The sequence below is a fragment of the Aquarana catesbeiana genome, linkage group LG04, assembly GCF_042186555.1.
Source record: "Aquarana catesbeiana isolate 2022-GZ linkage group LG04, ASM4218655v1, whole genome shotgun sequence".
Classification (NCBI taxonomy): domain Eukaryota; kingdom Metazoa; phylum Chordata; class Amphibia; order Anura; family Ranidae; genus Aquarana; species Aquarana catesbeiana.
The window spans coordinates 620,725,543-620,740,210 of NC_133327.1; the positions used below are offsets into that span (position 1 = coordinate 620,725,543).

The window sequence follows — 14,668 nt, forward strand, 5'->3', positions numbered from 1 at the left end:
ATATCAAACAAATAGAAAATCCTTGAGCAATAGACATCCCCTGTATTTATATTATATCAGCATATTTTGATATGCTTTACACAGTACACACACCATGCTTACTTGCGATGCACACCAAACATCCCTACTCCATGCAGATATTGTTTAAGGTGGTAATGAAAACCGGGACTCAGACATGCAAAATGGGTGCTATTGTAATGACTGGTAGTAGCTTGACTATGTATCCTGGAACTGCTCAAGATCTTTTCTACAGATTTACAAACTGGGGCTTAAAATGTTTTTTGCTTTTCTGCTAGAAGTTTACATCTACCACAACTACTCCGGTGAAAAAAGCATCTCAGAAAATCGGCTACAGGCTGCGAAACCTACTGAAACTACCCAAAGCACATAAATGGTGTATATATGAATGGTTTTATTCCAATATCGACAAGTGAGTATTGTGCTTACTAATTTGCATCTGAACCTCCACCCATATAACACTAATAATCCATGTCATATTACACACTACTACTGCACTTAAGAGGATTCTTCATCTTTTCAGAATTCTTCAAATCACATAAAAGCTGCTATCATAACATGAAAATGAATACACAGTGATCTGGTCACAGGCTGTCTAGTAGCTCCCTCTGTACTCTTTATAAGGAAAATGCATACAAAATTCTTTACTTCTGGTACCTAACCCCTGGATGTCCTGCAGCCATTTACCCCACTAGTTCAGATTGCTGTTGGCGTTGTCACAGGGACAAAGGCACCCTTCTCCATATATTTTGGACTTGTCCACTAATTACCCCATTCTGGCACTCTGTTCACCAACTGTTAAGTCGCCTTTTTGGGGTGCCTATCCCCATGACACCGAAATCTGTCCTCTTGGGCCTCTCCCCACAGAAAATTTCTAAATCCTATAATAAACTGCTCCGTCATATTCTTATGGCTGCACGGTGTCTTATTGCTCTAAATTGAAAGCAACGCTCCCCTCCTTCCTGTGACACCCTTTATGGAAGAGTCAAGGATGTGGAACTGATGGAGAAAAGGACTGCTAGAATACAAGACAGATTAGAAGCCCATAATTGTATTTGGGAATTGTGGCATCTCCAGGAGGACCCCCCTTGAATCAGTAAATGAGTTGATGTGCTGACATATCTCTCTCCTCTTTTTCTCCGAACTTGACTGCTTATGTTTTATTTCAGGTATAACATCCTTTCCTCCATGCTATTATCATATGATATACTGCTCCAGCAGTAATACTTTTCTATTGGGACATTTTGTTTCTAGAAATTCAACTGGATGATGTTGTTGTACTTTACACTTACTATCACAGTGGGTGTTCTCTGTGAACATTATTATCATACTTTTGTGTGATTATTTTATTTCTTTCATTTTTATCTTTGATGAAAACCGATACAAATTGTTATTTACAAATTAAAAAATTAATACACAAAAAGAAAAACAACTATTTGTTTCCTCCAGGCAGCTCTATCATGAAAAAAATATCAAGTGACAAAGATTAATCCACCTTTTATAGTGACCGGGATTTATATATTTATAGTAAATATCAATCCCACACAAATTGATAGTAGGAAATCATGCCGATGAAAAGTCCCCTTTCCAAACGCACACAGTGTCCAAATTCCAAAAAGTGCTCTTAATTTTCTAGGTCTGCTTCACCACAGTGCACTAGTGACATCCACTTCCCTTTTTGGTTCAACATTCACGGCTGTAGATTAAAAAAAACATGGCCATCACATTGCAAGTGAAGTTCCCCAATACGCTAAACCAGATTGTGTAGAAACAATTCAGTACAAGGTCCGCGAGTGTGGTGGGACACGTGATTTCCTACTATCAATTTGCGTGGGACTGAATTTTTACTATAAATTATATAAATCTCTGTCACTATTGAAGTGGATTAATAATCTGTCTGCTTATATTCTCCCTTTTGGAAAGAACTATAGGTAATAGGTTAGAAATTTCTTAGCTTATTTCTAGATTTTGATCAATTTGGTACATTCACAACCCTGACAAACCCAAATTAAGTCATCCCAAACTTATTGTTTTTTTTGCTTCTGTCACAGTGGGAATTGGTTAAAATTTCCTATTTCTGGTTGTGACCCACATTGGAAAGGTCCCTTTGACACACAGGAAATGGGTGGAGTGGTTGTCACGAGGACAGGAAAATAAGGACCGCAGTAACCTTGTCAGATGTTTAAAAATATAGGTAATTTTGCCTAAGCAGTAATCTGCAAAATGTCTGCAGATGTCTTGCATTTCTATTGAAAAATAGCAGTGCACTTCCTGGTATGATTGTGCCTAGGCACTTCTGGGCCTACAGCCTCATAGCTGTATATCTGCAGCGTGAGATTAACGCATTGCTGCGAACCAAGCATATGTGTGTGAGCCGCTCAGGCTGGGAATGAAGTCCTATGACCACCGCTGTGAGTGCTGGCCGGGAAGGGAGCTTGTCTGTGCTCCAAAAAAATGGTAGCGTGCATACTGTATGATAGTAAATGGTAGTCTCAGCCTGGACCCCCACCAGGCCACACCACCAATGCGTTTCACTCCACCCACCGGAGCTTACTCATTGGCTGCTGCTCGTTAGAATATCTCCTAAACGGTGCAGGTTTAGGAGATATTAATTTTACCTACAGGTAAGCTTTATTTTAAGCTTACCTGTAGGTAAAAATCAAAATGAGACTTTACTATCACTTTAACATTTGACACCAGCTGCGACTTAAACTGGTACCAAAAAAAGTCTGTGGTTGCTATACCTTACTATATGTACTGTATGTAGTAAATAAGGGATGTTGGTACTTGTCTTTTAAAATTTGCACATTACCTTAGAAAAGGCATTGTATGGATTGTAATGTCTTCTCTCTGTTTGCAGACCCCTCTTTGAAGGCGATAATGATTTCTGTGTTTGCCTAAAAGAGTCTTTCCCAAATCTCAAGACCAGGAAACTGACCAGAGTGGAATGGGGCAAAATCAGGCGGCTTATGGGGAAGCCACGAAGGTAAACCAAGATGTCGAAGTGTAGAAAAGACTACTGAACGCCTGCTTTTGTAGTGAGTTACTCTGTTGGCATAAGCATGCAGGATGGAAGGGCAGACATTTCAGACTTCACTGTCTCCTTCCTTGTTCCACATCAGTGACCGATGAGTTAGTGAAGTCAGAGGTCAGAATGACAGCAGTAAAGCCTGCACATTTATGGCAACCTCCTATTTCCAATCCGTCTGCTATTAACTATATGTAAGGCTTGCGTCAGAAAAAGACTGCTTCCAGCTGGCCAGGTCCGAAAGCCTTACATCCATTGAATCCCCCTTCTTATACCCTCCTGCGCTGCATGCCAGCGGCTCCTGGGGGATGGGGTCAGAGAGATTGGGGTGAGGTTGGATCTTCAGTATGGCAAGCTTAGGGGTAGGTCAATAGGAATATTTCTCGTGTTTACCAACCCCTAAATGTACACTGGAATGCTCTGCTTTTTGTTCACTCATAATGGCAGACAGAGGCGTAACTAGAACCTTTAGGGCCCTGGTGCAAGAAACCATGATGGGGGGGCCTCCCTGACCCACCCCTCCATCCGAGCCTCGGGCTTCCAATTTTGAGAGGCGTCCATGGACATCCTCCCAGAACCCTGCTTCCCACGTGTCCCCTGGGACGTGCATCCAGCGCAATCACGCAACATCAGTGCCACCTATCGGGTGCTCATCAATGCTGCCTATTAGTGCCTCCTATCGGTGTTCATCAATCAATGCCGCTTGCCTCCCTATCAGTGCCACCTATTCTGTGTTTTTTAATCCCACCTATTAGTGCCACCTATCAGTGCTCATCAATTCTGCCCATCAGTGCTCAATGCTCATCAATGCCACCTATTGGTGCCACCTATCACTGCTCATCAGTGCCACCTAGTAGTGCTCATTAATGCTGCCTATCTGTGTCTCTTAGCGCCGCCTATCAGTGCCACCTATCAGTGCTCATCAATGCTGCCTATCAGGCGCCACTGATGGGCGCCATTAGTGCCACCTATCAGTGCTCATCAATGCCACCTTTCAGTGCTTTATCAGTGCTGCCTATAGTGGAACATGGCTAGAGATCAGGTAGCTTGTATAGCGAGAGAAAAGCATGCACACAAATTTCATCACATGCCATGTTTCCCATACCGGGTGTCTGCTTTTCCAATTTATAAAAATAGTGAGTGACTGCAGACCAAGAGGTCCTTCACAAGGAATATAGGGTGTGTAGTGGGCATAGAGCAGTGCACATGACCCCAACTAATATGCACAGCTTGTTCCAAACAAATGGAAATAACAGGGAAAAGAAGAGGTTCAGGGGCTCGCATAGGACATTACAAGGAGGAAAAAAGACACAGTGAGAAGAGATTTATGAAAAATAGATTTCAGAACCATTAGGCAATGACGCAAGGATTATATTTGGAGAATAAGGATGTTTAGTGTTGCTTTAATCCCAGCGTCATACTCAAAATACTGCCCTTCTGAACCTTATTTATACCCTTAGGACTTTGTCACACCATACCTGTTGGCCTGCGTTTTCTGCACCCCCACCGCACATATATGGTGTAAAAAGGTACATAAATTAATTTTTTATATGTGCAGAAAAAAACAGCTTAACAGACTTTGGTCTGTGCAAGTCCTTCAATTGTATGTCCAACCCAAACATTTGTTTTTTAGTTTTGGGTGCAGTGGTGAAGGGATCTGGGGTTCAGTTAAAGTGTTACTAAACCCACAACCATAAAATCGGTCTGCATATTTATTTATTTTATGTACTTGAATAGCGCAATCAATTTACACAGAACTTTACATATACATTGTACATTCACATCAGTCCCTACCCTCAAGGAGCTTACAATCTAAGGTCCCTCACTCACATTCATACATACACAACTAGGGCCAATTTAGACAGGAGCCAATTAACCTACCAGCATGTCTTTGGAGTGTGGGAGGAAACCAGAGTACCCGGAGCAAACCCACGCAGGCACAGGGAGAACATGTAAACTCCATGCAGTAAAGCATGCTTGTTTTACTTACTGTGGAACCTAAGGGGTTAATCCTCCGCATTGTGTAAAAAGGCTGTTTGATCTTGTATGCACAGATCCTCCTCCTCCTTCCACTGACTCCAAAACGGGTCCGGATAAGACAGTCTATGGAGTTAGGCTGCACATGCTCAGTTTGGTGTGTATTGCTAGAGAGGGTTTTTTTTTTGTGATGAGCACAGGGCCAATCAGCACAGTCCAGACAGAGCGTCAGGGGTCCTGGATCCTGATAGGACAGTCTGTGCAGTGTGAAAACTCCTCCTACAGACTTTAAGCAGACACTGATAAGTCACAAGACTGCTATATATTGCTGACAAGAAAAGGTATTTAGCGGTTTTTATTTACTAAAGTGATTTAATTTCCATGTACTGTGGGAGATCAGGTATAGTGAATGCAGGGTCCTGGGTTTAGTAACACTTTGAGAGGTTTTTCCATTCTTCCCGCTCTGCTGTTGATGTTTTACTAGATATGAAGTAAGCAATCCTCTTCAACAGCAACACACCGGAAACGGAGTGCTCTTCTTTGAGTAGGGCAAGTCAGATTTAATATTTTCCGTTTTCTGGATTGAGTCCCACTTTGGAGAGTAGTAAATACCTGACCCCTTCATCCAAATTGTGAAAAATGTGTTTGACTTTTTTGAAAATTTTTTAAGGGGTTTAGTCTGGTCCTCCTTTCTCTTCTTTCATCAAAGCTGTAGATACTAAGTTAATCTGTCTTTCCTGATATTTTTTTTATGCCTCAGGCCTGGTTCACACCTATGCATTTTTTTTAGTGCGTCTTCAGTTTTTCACAAACACACTACAGTCCATTTAACATGGTTTCATATGGGTCACATTCACATCTCTGCATTTTATGGAAAGGGCCAAGGACTTTTTGGTGGCTTTTGGTTCCATAGACTTTAATGGATCAAAAATGTGTATTGAAAAACCCAAAATGTAGCTGGAATATGCAAACTGCAACCTGCATAGATGTGAACCAGGCCTTGCAGTATTTTGGTTGCCTCTGTCTGGAGTCTCTCATCGTACCCCTTGCCAGTTGAATTGTAGGCTTTGTCTGCACTGCTGCTGTGATTAAGCTGGCCATAGATGGATAGAATTTCAAGTGAAAAGTCTTAGGCATATTCATCAGCAAATTCTCAGAACATTCATTTGGCCGAAAGTTTGTTTGCTTTTTTAGAATCTGATATTGGAATGAATGGACTTCATTGAATGAAAACCACATACACTGTTAGAAATGTATTCATTCAAAAAAAATTTCCATCCTGCTCCTTCAAATTTAATCCTCACTGTGGTTGAAAATGACCATTAATTTGACCCAATAATTAGAAAAATTAACAAACTTACTTAGAACCTTCTTTTCCTGAGCATTTTTGTTAGAAATTCTACCCATCTATGGCCATGTTTAGCAGTACATTTTGGAGATGAGTAAACAGATCTTTATGTAAAATGTGCACACAGCTGACTGTATCACATTCCTCTGCCAGCTAGCTTCATACAAAGTTTTGAGAGAGCATCTGAAGGCAAACTGCTTCTTTATTTTCCCTTTAGAAAGCCCATAATGCTTTGTGACGACTGTGGTGGCTGCATTAGTTTTGGTTTTTATTTGTATCGTTTTCCCATATATCATTTAGTGATCCTGCCAGTAAGTCTAAGGTTTTTTTTTCTCTTTAACAGACCAAGCTGTCCAGCAGTAGTGCTAGACAGCTTGGTCTGTTAAAGAAAAAAAAGTGGAACCTCCGTTCCATTTAAAGTGGAACTGAGGTCTTCTTATAATAGACTGTGAGCACTGAGCAGACAGGCTAATATTGCAGAAAAGACATGCAGTGTCACTTCTGCGATAGAAAACACCTGCTTGCTTGCAATATTCTAAAACATGTAAACTAAGCTGTGCTTGCACAGCTTAGCTTTCAGCACCAGCCTTGTCCCTGTGTGCCGGGATGACTGACTCTTGCACATGCAGGCCTTGCTGTCCAGTCGAGATCCCAGAAGACTGACACCCAGGGACAAGATGCTGGCGAGGGACTCGAACCGTTGGAGAGTAGGTAAATGTATTAACTAAAGTTCTGCTTAAACACTGACAGAGTTGCTTACAATAGTCCGCTTTCATTCATTTAAGCAAAAACTTTATACCAAAAGGAGGAAAACTTGCTGTAACTATATAAAAAGTGTGTTTGCTTGAGTTCAGCTTAAATTTATTAGTCAAGTCTGTCTAGATTTGTAAGTTCTAACACAATGATGAGGAAGAGATCTGGGCGGCCACACATCCATTAAAATCACCTTTTTATTCTGTTCTATTCCAAATCGACACTCCACAGTACAATAACTAAGGGAAAATGGCACACCTGCTAACGCATTTCACAACATCAGATCTTAATCATAGCTTGCTAGCTAACACTACCCTCTCCAAGTTGACAGTGCTGCTATCCATGGATGGCTCCATTGTTCCTCCATGGAGTGGAGCCACTTTGAGACAAGAAGAGTTAATGGCCAGATCACCAGGTGAAAAAGGGCTAAATAAAGAAAACGAATGCAGGCACCACATTTAAGGATTGGTAAGCTGCAATATGCTACATTTTTGTTTTTGGGTTTAGATGACCTTTAAATGTGCTGTACAACAAGTGATGACTGGCATTTTTTAAAATGCACTCAAAGTGATGCAGATTTTTAACACTGGTTACAGAAATTCTTTAGCAGGTTAAAAATTATGTGTTCCTAAAACTATTGCAGTAGAAGTCTTCCTGGTCTGAAATAGAGCTCTCCGCCCTGAATGTTCTCGGGAATGTTCATAAACTAATCTTTGTCCAAATCCATGAAATGTCAGCCAGTTTGCAGAAAGCTTTGCAGATGTGGTTTTTCTATGTATTACATTTGTATTGTTGATGTTGTAGATGTTCTGCTGCATTCTTTGAAGAAGAGCGATCGGCTCTGGAACAGAAACGACAGAAAATACGCCTCTTACAGCAGAGGAAGGTGGCAGACGTCTCCCAGTTCAAGGATCTGCCGGATGAAATCCCCCTCTCTCTGGTCATCGGAACTAAAGTTACAGGTAATGTGTGTTTAAATGTTTTACAGAGGAATCTTCCTAGTGAATGAAGGTGTGTGTGTGTGTGTGTGTGTGTGTGTGTGTGTGTGTATATACATACAGTGGGTAAAGTATGTTTTCAACATGTCACCATTTTTCTAGGTATCGGGTTGAGGTCAGGACTCTGTGCAGGCCAGGTTCCTCCACCCCAAACTCACTCATCCACGCTATATTGCCAAAAGTATTTGGCCATCCCCTCCAAATTATTTGATGGAGGGGGGTTATGGTGTTGAGGTTGTTTCTCAGAGGTTGGGCTTGGCCCCTTAATTCCAGTGAAGGGAACTCTTAATGTGTCAGCATACCAAGACATTTTGGACAATTTCATGGTCCCAACTTTGTGGAGTTTGGAGATGGCCCCTTCCTATTCCAACTTGACTGTGCACCATGCTCAAAGCAAGGTCCATAAAGACATGGATGAGTGAGTGTGGGGGGGAGGAACTTGACTGGCCTGCACAGAGTGCTGACCTCAAGCCGATAGAACACCTTTGGGATGAATTAGAGTGGAGACTGTAAGCCAGACCTTCTCGTCCAACATCAGTGCCTGACCTCACAAATGTTCTGGAAGAATAGTCAAACATTCCCATAGACACACTCCTAAACCTTGTGGACAGCCTTCCCAGAAGAGTTGATGCTGTTATAGCTGCAAAGGGTGGGCCAACTCAATATTGAACCCTACAGACGAAGGCTGGGCTCACACTGATGTGGCCGCGGGTCACAGCAGGGGGTACGGTGCGTCCCTGTTCACAGATTTAGCTGCAAATCCGGTCCGAATTTTTGCCTGAATTCGCACCTAAAACGGAGCCACTGAAGCACAGGACCCTTTTCCTGCGCGGACTGCGGCCACCCCAGAGCTGTGCAAACTGACTCCATTGAGAGCCAGTCACTCTTCTGTCATGCAAATTGAATGCGGAGAAACCTGCATCAGTGAGAACCCAACCTTAGACTGGGATGCCATTAAAGTTCATGTGAATGTAAAGGCAGGTGTCATTTGGCAATGTAGTATGTGTGTGTATATATATATATATATATATATATATATATATATATATATATATATATATATATATATATATACACATATATATATAATTTCCTATGCCAAATGCACCTTAGCATTTGTATCCACTGAACTGGTTGCCCTTGCCAAAAATGGGTGCTGGTTCTTTGGCTTCTAGTATAAGACACCACCAAGGCTTATGGTCTGAAGTTTTACTGGGACAGTCCTTTCATGCTTGGATAGATTGGATATTAAGCCGCTTGCAGGTTTAATGTGAGATTGGAAAATGGCATCTTTGCCACCCAAACTTCCCCTTAAAAAAATGTAGCTGCTTTTGGAGGAATCGGACTACAAACGGCTAGTGTTTTTCCAATTTGTAGGACATGTATCGCTGGTGATGACCCTCACTGCAAATGCGACTTTGCAGATCTCAGAATCTTTGTGCTTACCTGATTTCTCAAATATGCTGCCTCTATGATCGATGAGCAGATACCACAGGGCAGCATGAGCTTGTATGTGTTGCAGTGGACAATTTGGAGAAGACCATATCCTAATGATTGGCAGTCTAGCTAGGTTAGACTTGTGCAAATGTTTTAGAGCAGTATAGCTGACACTCAGACAAGGTAATGGTTGTGTCTGTGTTACACAGCTGAACAAAGCTCTGGAAACACTGATGTAGACCATTTACTGATGAGAATATTACAATCTCAGGTCAAAGAGTATTAGTATGTGTTGCAGTGAATAAAGGGAGTGGGGGTAGACTGCTCATCAATGTCTTGGCATGACACATCTTCCGTCAGAATTTTCTAGGCTGATTGGAGCCCTGAAGACTATTAATATGCCCCCAATCTTACTATGAAGAAATGGGTGTCATGGCCCTGCCCCTAAGGGGGGCATCACCATTGTGCCTTCATTCATTGTTTATTGAAATAAAGAATGGAACTGATGTCAGCATTGCTCTATTCATCAGCAGAGGACTGCCCTGGACAGGAGGTAGAGAGGAAGACAACCTGGTAGGTCACATAACCAGCCTGAAGATATCTTAAAAAGTGTTTAAAAAAAAAAGATGCACTGTGTAAAGGGGGCAAGTGGGGGGGGGGGGGGGCTGGTCTGGAACAGGGCTTTAACAATTGAAGTGTGGTGTTTATTAGACTTCACTCTGGCAAAGGCCAGTGAAAGGGATGTTGGTGCTTGTTTAGAAGAGTACCTTTTCCATGAAACATTTCATGTTCTAAACAAGTATGGTGTGTCTAGATCACAGCTGGTTTGTTTTCCATCTTCCCTCAGCTCGGTTACGAGGAATACATGATGGCCTGTTCACTGGTCAGATCGATGCTGTAGACACCCAAAATTCCACTTACAGGGTCACATTTGATAGAAATGGACTCGGTACACATACGATCCCAGACTATGAAGTCCTGGTAAGTTTGCTTTGTGCACACAGCTGTGTAATTTACAGTTTACCTTGTAGAGTTCCTAAAGAAACTATTCTTCTAAAATTGAAACTGTAAGTTGATTCGTTCTGCTAAACACTGGCATAGCTTGTCTGTCAGTAGCGACAGGAGGTGAGATCTTCTCAAGAGACATACCGGTCTCTGAACCTATTTGACTTTAAAGCAGGGGCGTCCAACCCTTTGACCATCCTGGGCCACATTGGTGGAAGAGGAATTGTCTTGGCCCCCACATAAAATACACTAACAATGATGGCTGATGAGCAGAAAACATCTGGCAGATCACAAGTTAACAATCACTGTTCTAGATAATGTACCTATCTAAATCCTTTTTTTTTTTTTTTTTCTAAAAGTAAAAGGGCAACATAAAAGTAGACTGATATTTGACAGTTTTTGATAAACTAACTCATCAATATCTGGTTCGATGGATGTAGAAATTCTCAATGAATTCTCAAGGGGCTCATTAGATATTTTGGTTCTGATTTTGCCTTTCATGTGCTGCAACCTTAAAAATAGTTGCTCATAAATATAGATGCTGCCATAAACTGATGACATGAATAAGGCGTGATTGTGAAGAATAGGATATTTTTCTTTGGGAAAATAAAACTTATAAAAGTCCAGTAAAGAGATACTGTCACATTTTTCTTCAGCTGCATGTGTTTGCTAAGTAAACACATTTTACAAAAAATTCCCCAATAAAATATCAGTTTTAAAGTAAGTTTACATACTCTGTTCAACCACCAGAAAATAATAAAGGCCCACTCAAATCTGCTCACTGTTTCTAGTCCTGGCCTTGTCAAACAAAGCATTAACTAACTTGGTCATACTGTAGGAAGATCTAAATGTACATAACTGATCTAAATGTACATAACTGATCTAACCCCCCGGTGATCCTCATACGGTTTGCATCACATACAAAGCACTGTTATTAAATTGCTTTTCCATCTGGTCTTTACCAGCTAAAATATTAATGGAAGACTCAGCTATTTGATTACTTTTTATCCTTAATGATGCCAGGGACATCTGCTTTTTAAAGCAGGCCTGTGTTGAGGGATACCTGAGATATCAAATGGCTAAGGCGAAAGATGCTTTTATTGAAAACTCAATTCTTTACATGTGTGGGACTGTCGCAGTCTCTCCTATTGTCAAGCGGTATGAGTTATTATTACCAGCCTGGACTACTTAAATATGTTGGAGATGGGGCAGCCTCTCCTTTCCTGGTACGTGTGTACCAAAGACTTAGTAGTCATCAATCGTAAGAACTTGGCCGCCCAATAACATTAAACATGCATCTAATGAATCCGGTGAATTGCGTCTTCACAACAGCCTGGATTATATACTAATCACACCAGTAACAGGTGCTGGAGCAGCAAGTGTATTAAAGTTATTGTAAAGTCAGAAGGTTTTTTTATCTTAATGCATTTTATACAGCACCCCCTAATGCTTACCTAAGCCCCGCTGTGTCCAGCGATGTCCAAGTGTCTCGGCCATCCAGGACTCTTCCTCCTTATTGGCTGAGACACAGCAGCAGCGCCATTGGCTCCCGCTGCTGTCAATCAGTCAGTTAGCCCATCAGCAGAGAGAGGGGGCAGGGCCAAACCGCAGCTCCATGTCTGAATGGACATGCGTAGCTGCAACTTGGCTTGGGTGCCCCCAAAGCAAGATGCCTGCTGTGGGGGCACTCAACAGGAGGGAGGGGCCAGGGGAACAGAAGAGGCACCCGAGAAGAGTATCTGGGCTACCCTGAGCAAAACCAACTACACAGAGCAGGTAAGTATGACATGTTTGTTGTTTTTATAGAAAAAAAAAAAGGACTTTATAATCACTTTAACTTCTGTTTAAAAATAGTGTTTGGAGATTTAAACTGTAAGTGAACAAACCCCCTCTCAAACCAATACCCCACTGCATTTGCGTCTGTGGGTGATGCCCGATCTGACCACTCAGGAATGCTCTGTTTCATCCTGATGCCCATAGGGAAAGAAGGGAAAGAACAGTGCAGTTTTCGAACCGCAGGACTGCTGCACCATGCTGCATAGACGGTGAAACTATCACCCAGGGAGGCAGTGGGTGGGAAGGGTGTAGGTAGGGGCGTTTGCTTTTTGAAAAGGTGAACACCAACCCATGGCTTTTATTTGAAAGTTTGTAACTTATGCACATCTTGCAGAGCAATGAGCCACATGAAACAATGCCCATCGCTTCCTTTGGACAAAAACAGCGGCCTTCCAGAATGTTCATGACTCCACCACGGTTACAATACCCTCCACCTGTCCAGTCACCCATTATGGTAAGTTTTATTATTTCTTTCCATTAATTTTGTAGAAACAAGAACAATGAGGAAAGTTAATGAATAGATAATGGTAGCATTAAAGCTAAGCTGCTATGCAGCACTGTATTCATAAAATATTAATACTAGCTACGCAAGTAGGGATGGGGGGTTGTTACTTGTTACAAGTGTAAATGTATTTATTGGAAATGTTTTTGCAGTTAAAATTGCTGCTTTCAGTTTGTTTGCACTGTGCATCAATCTGTTTCGATTTACCATATGGCAGTGTGTTCTTTGTTTTGTGATGCTTATATTTTATACCAAATTTTAGGAAAGTGATACCCTGTTGGCACAATCTCCCTGGAAAAGCAAATCGTCCAGCATAGAAAATAACACAATAGGGGGGTTTCCAGTGGAATTTCTTGTTCAGGTGGTAAGTAAATTAGAACTTCATACTGGAATATTTGCAATATAACGTTCTTGGTTTGCAGTTGTAACCTTTTCAATGTCAATTTTGGCATCATACAAATTTTTTTATTTTTTTCGTATTTGAACTATTTTTGATCTCTATTTTTAACAGTCGTGTTTTTTTGTTTTTTTTTGGGGGGTTAGACAAGGTTATCAAAAATCCTTATGATCAAGAAAGAACACATCAGACAACTAAAAGACATGAACACGGAAGCAGAAAAACTGGTGAGTCTTGATTATTTTGCATGGTCAGTTTCAAACACCACATACCCCCACCCATAGTGAACTTGAGTCCAAGTTGTAGACTTTTTTTAAATATTAGCAAGAAGCAAATTAATTTTAAAATATGTTCTTGGCGACCTCTGTAGCTACGGACACTGTGGTGCATTTCATCCTCAAAAGTTGACAGCACTGACTTAATTCAAGTTATCCTTGGAGCTCAGTTCACCATGCTCCCCCTCCCAGCAGTGACTATGTGCTGAGTTCACCTGCCCTCAGCCGTTTAGAGACTGGTATTTGGGCAGTAGTAGGCTGTGAGCCTGAGACAGATATTTGGCCTTAGATCTCCACTGAGGTGTGCAGCTTCTGTTCCTAGTGAGTATGTGATATACTAATTTCTGTGAGAAAGTAAAAGGACTTCAGCGTTTCTTGTCCATCGAAGGACACAGGTCCTAAAGTTCAAAAGTCTTAAACTTTTGGATTATACTGCTGCCTATTGGAGGATTGGACAATGGCAAGCAAAAAAAAAAATCTGTATGCCAGCCCAGGATAACCCATCTTAATACCAGGAGCATGCCTCAGTTTTTTGCCAGTGTCTTAGGAGGATGGACATCTTTTCTACAGCTCTGCTGTGTTAGACTAACCTCCTTGTTGGCATTTTTCCTTCAGTCCCCCCCCCCCCCCCAGGATGTTACAGGGATAGACAAGACGTGACTTTCAGATTCTTGGTTCAATGTGGGGCACTTTCCAGACTCCACTCTTGTAAGCGTTAAACTGCAGAGTGCTTTCCAGATCCAGACCTGAGCTGCAGGCATTGCCTCACCGCTTGTTCTGTCTCTAAATGAACCAATGAGTAAGCTGGCCGTGCCCAACACTAAGTGCTACTTCATGGCATAGGCTGTTGGGCACCTTTTTTATTCCCCGTTTCTGCTGCAGAAGGAGTTAAAGGGAGACTGAGCACTGATGTTGGCTGGGTGGACCGTTACACGCTACAATCTGTTACCCACCAGGCAGCATTGAGGAAGCAACTGTTTACTGCTTCTCCTGTTTGCTATTGAACCCTCACCTGCTACCAGCTGTCTGGGATTTGTGGGTACCTGAAGCCTTGCCTGTACCTTGAGTCTATATATTGTCTCGCCACCATGCGG

At 41.8% G+C, this 14,668-nt stretch overlaps 1 protein-coding gene across 2 annotated transcripts in view; it reads left to right on the top strand.

Annotated features, from left to right (window-relative positions):
* LIN9 (lin-9 DREAM MuvB core complex component) overlaps positions 1-14,668 on the top strand; it is a 60,045-nt gene that overhangs the window by 30,567 nt on the left and 14,810 nt on the right. Inside the window, exons 5-12 of one of the 2 annotated variants that reach the window (XM_073628306.1) lie at positions 297-430; positions 2,879-3,004; positions 4,507-4,575; positions 7,929-8,086; positions 10,407-10,540; positions 12,735-12,854; positions 13,165-13,266; positions 13,446-13,526. In XM_073628306.1, the coding sequence (XP_073484407.1) occupies positions 297-430; positions 2,879-3,004; positions 4,507-4,575; positions 7,929-8,086; positions 10,407-10,540; positions 12,735-12,854; positions 13,165-13,266; positions 13,446-13,526 (924 nt within the window). The remainder of the gene's footprint in view (positions 1-296; positions 431-2,878; positions 3,005-4,506; positions 4,576-7,928; positions 8,087-10,406; positions 10,541-12,734; positions 12,855-13,164; positions 13,267-13,445; positions 13,527-14,668) is intronic. The other variant, XM_073628307.1, reaches the window with a different exon arrangement.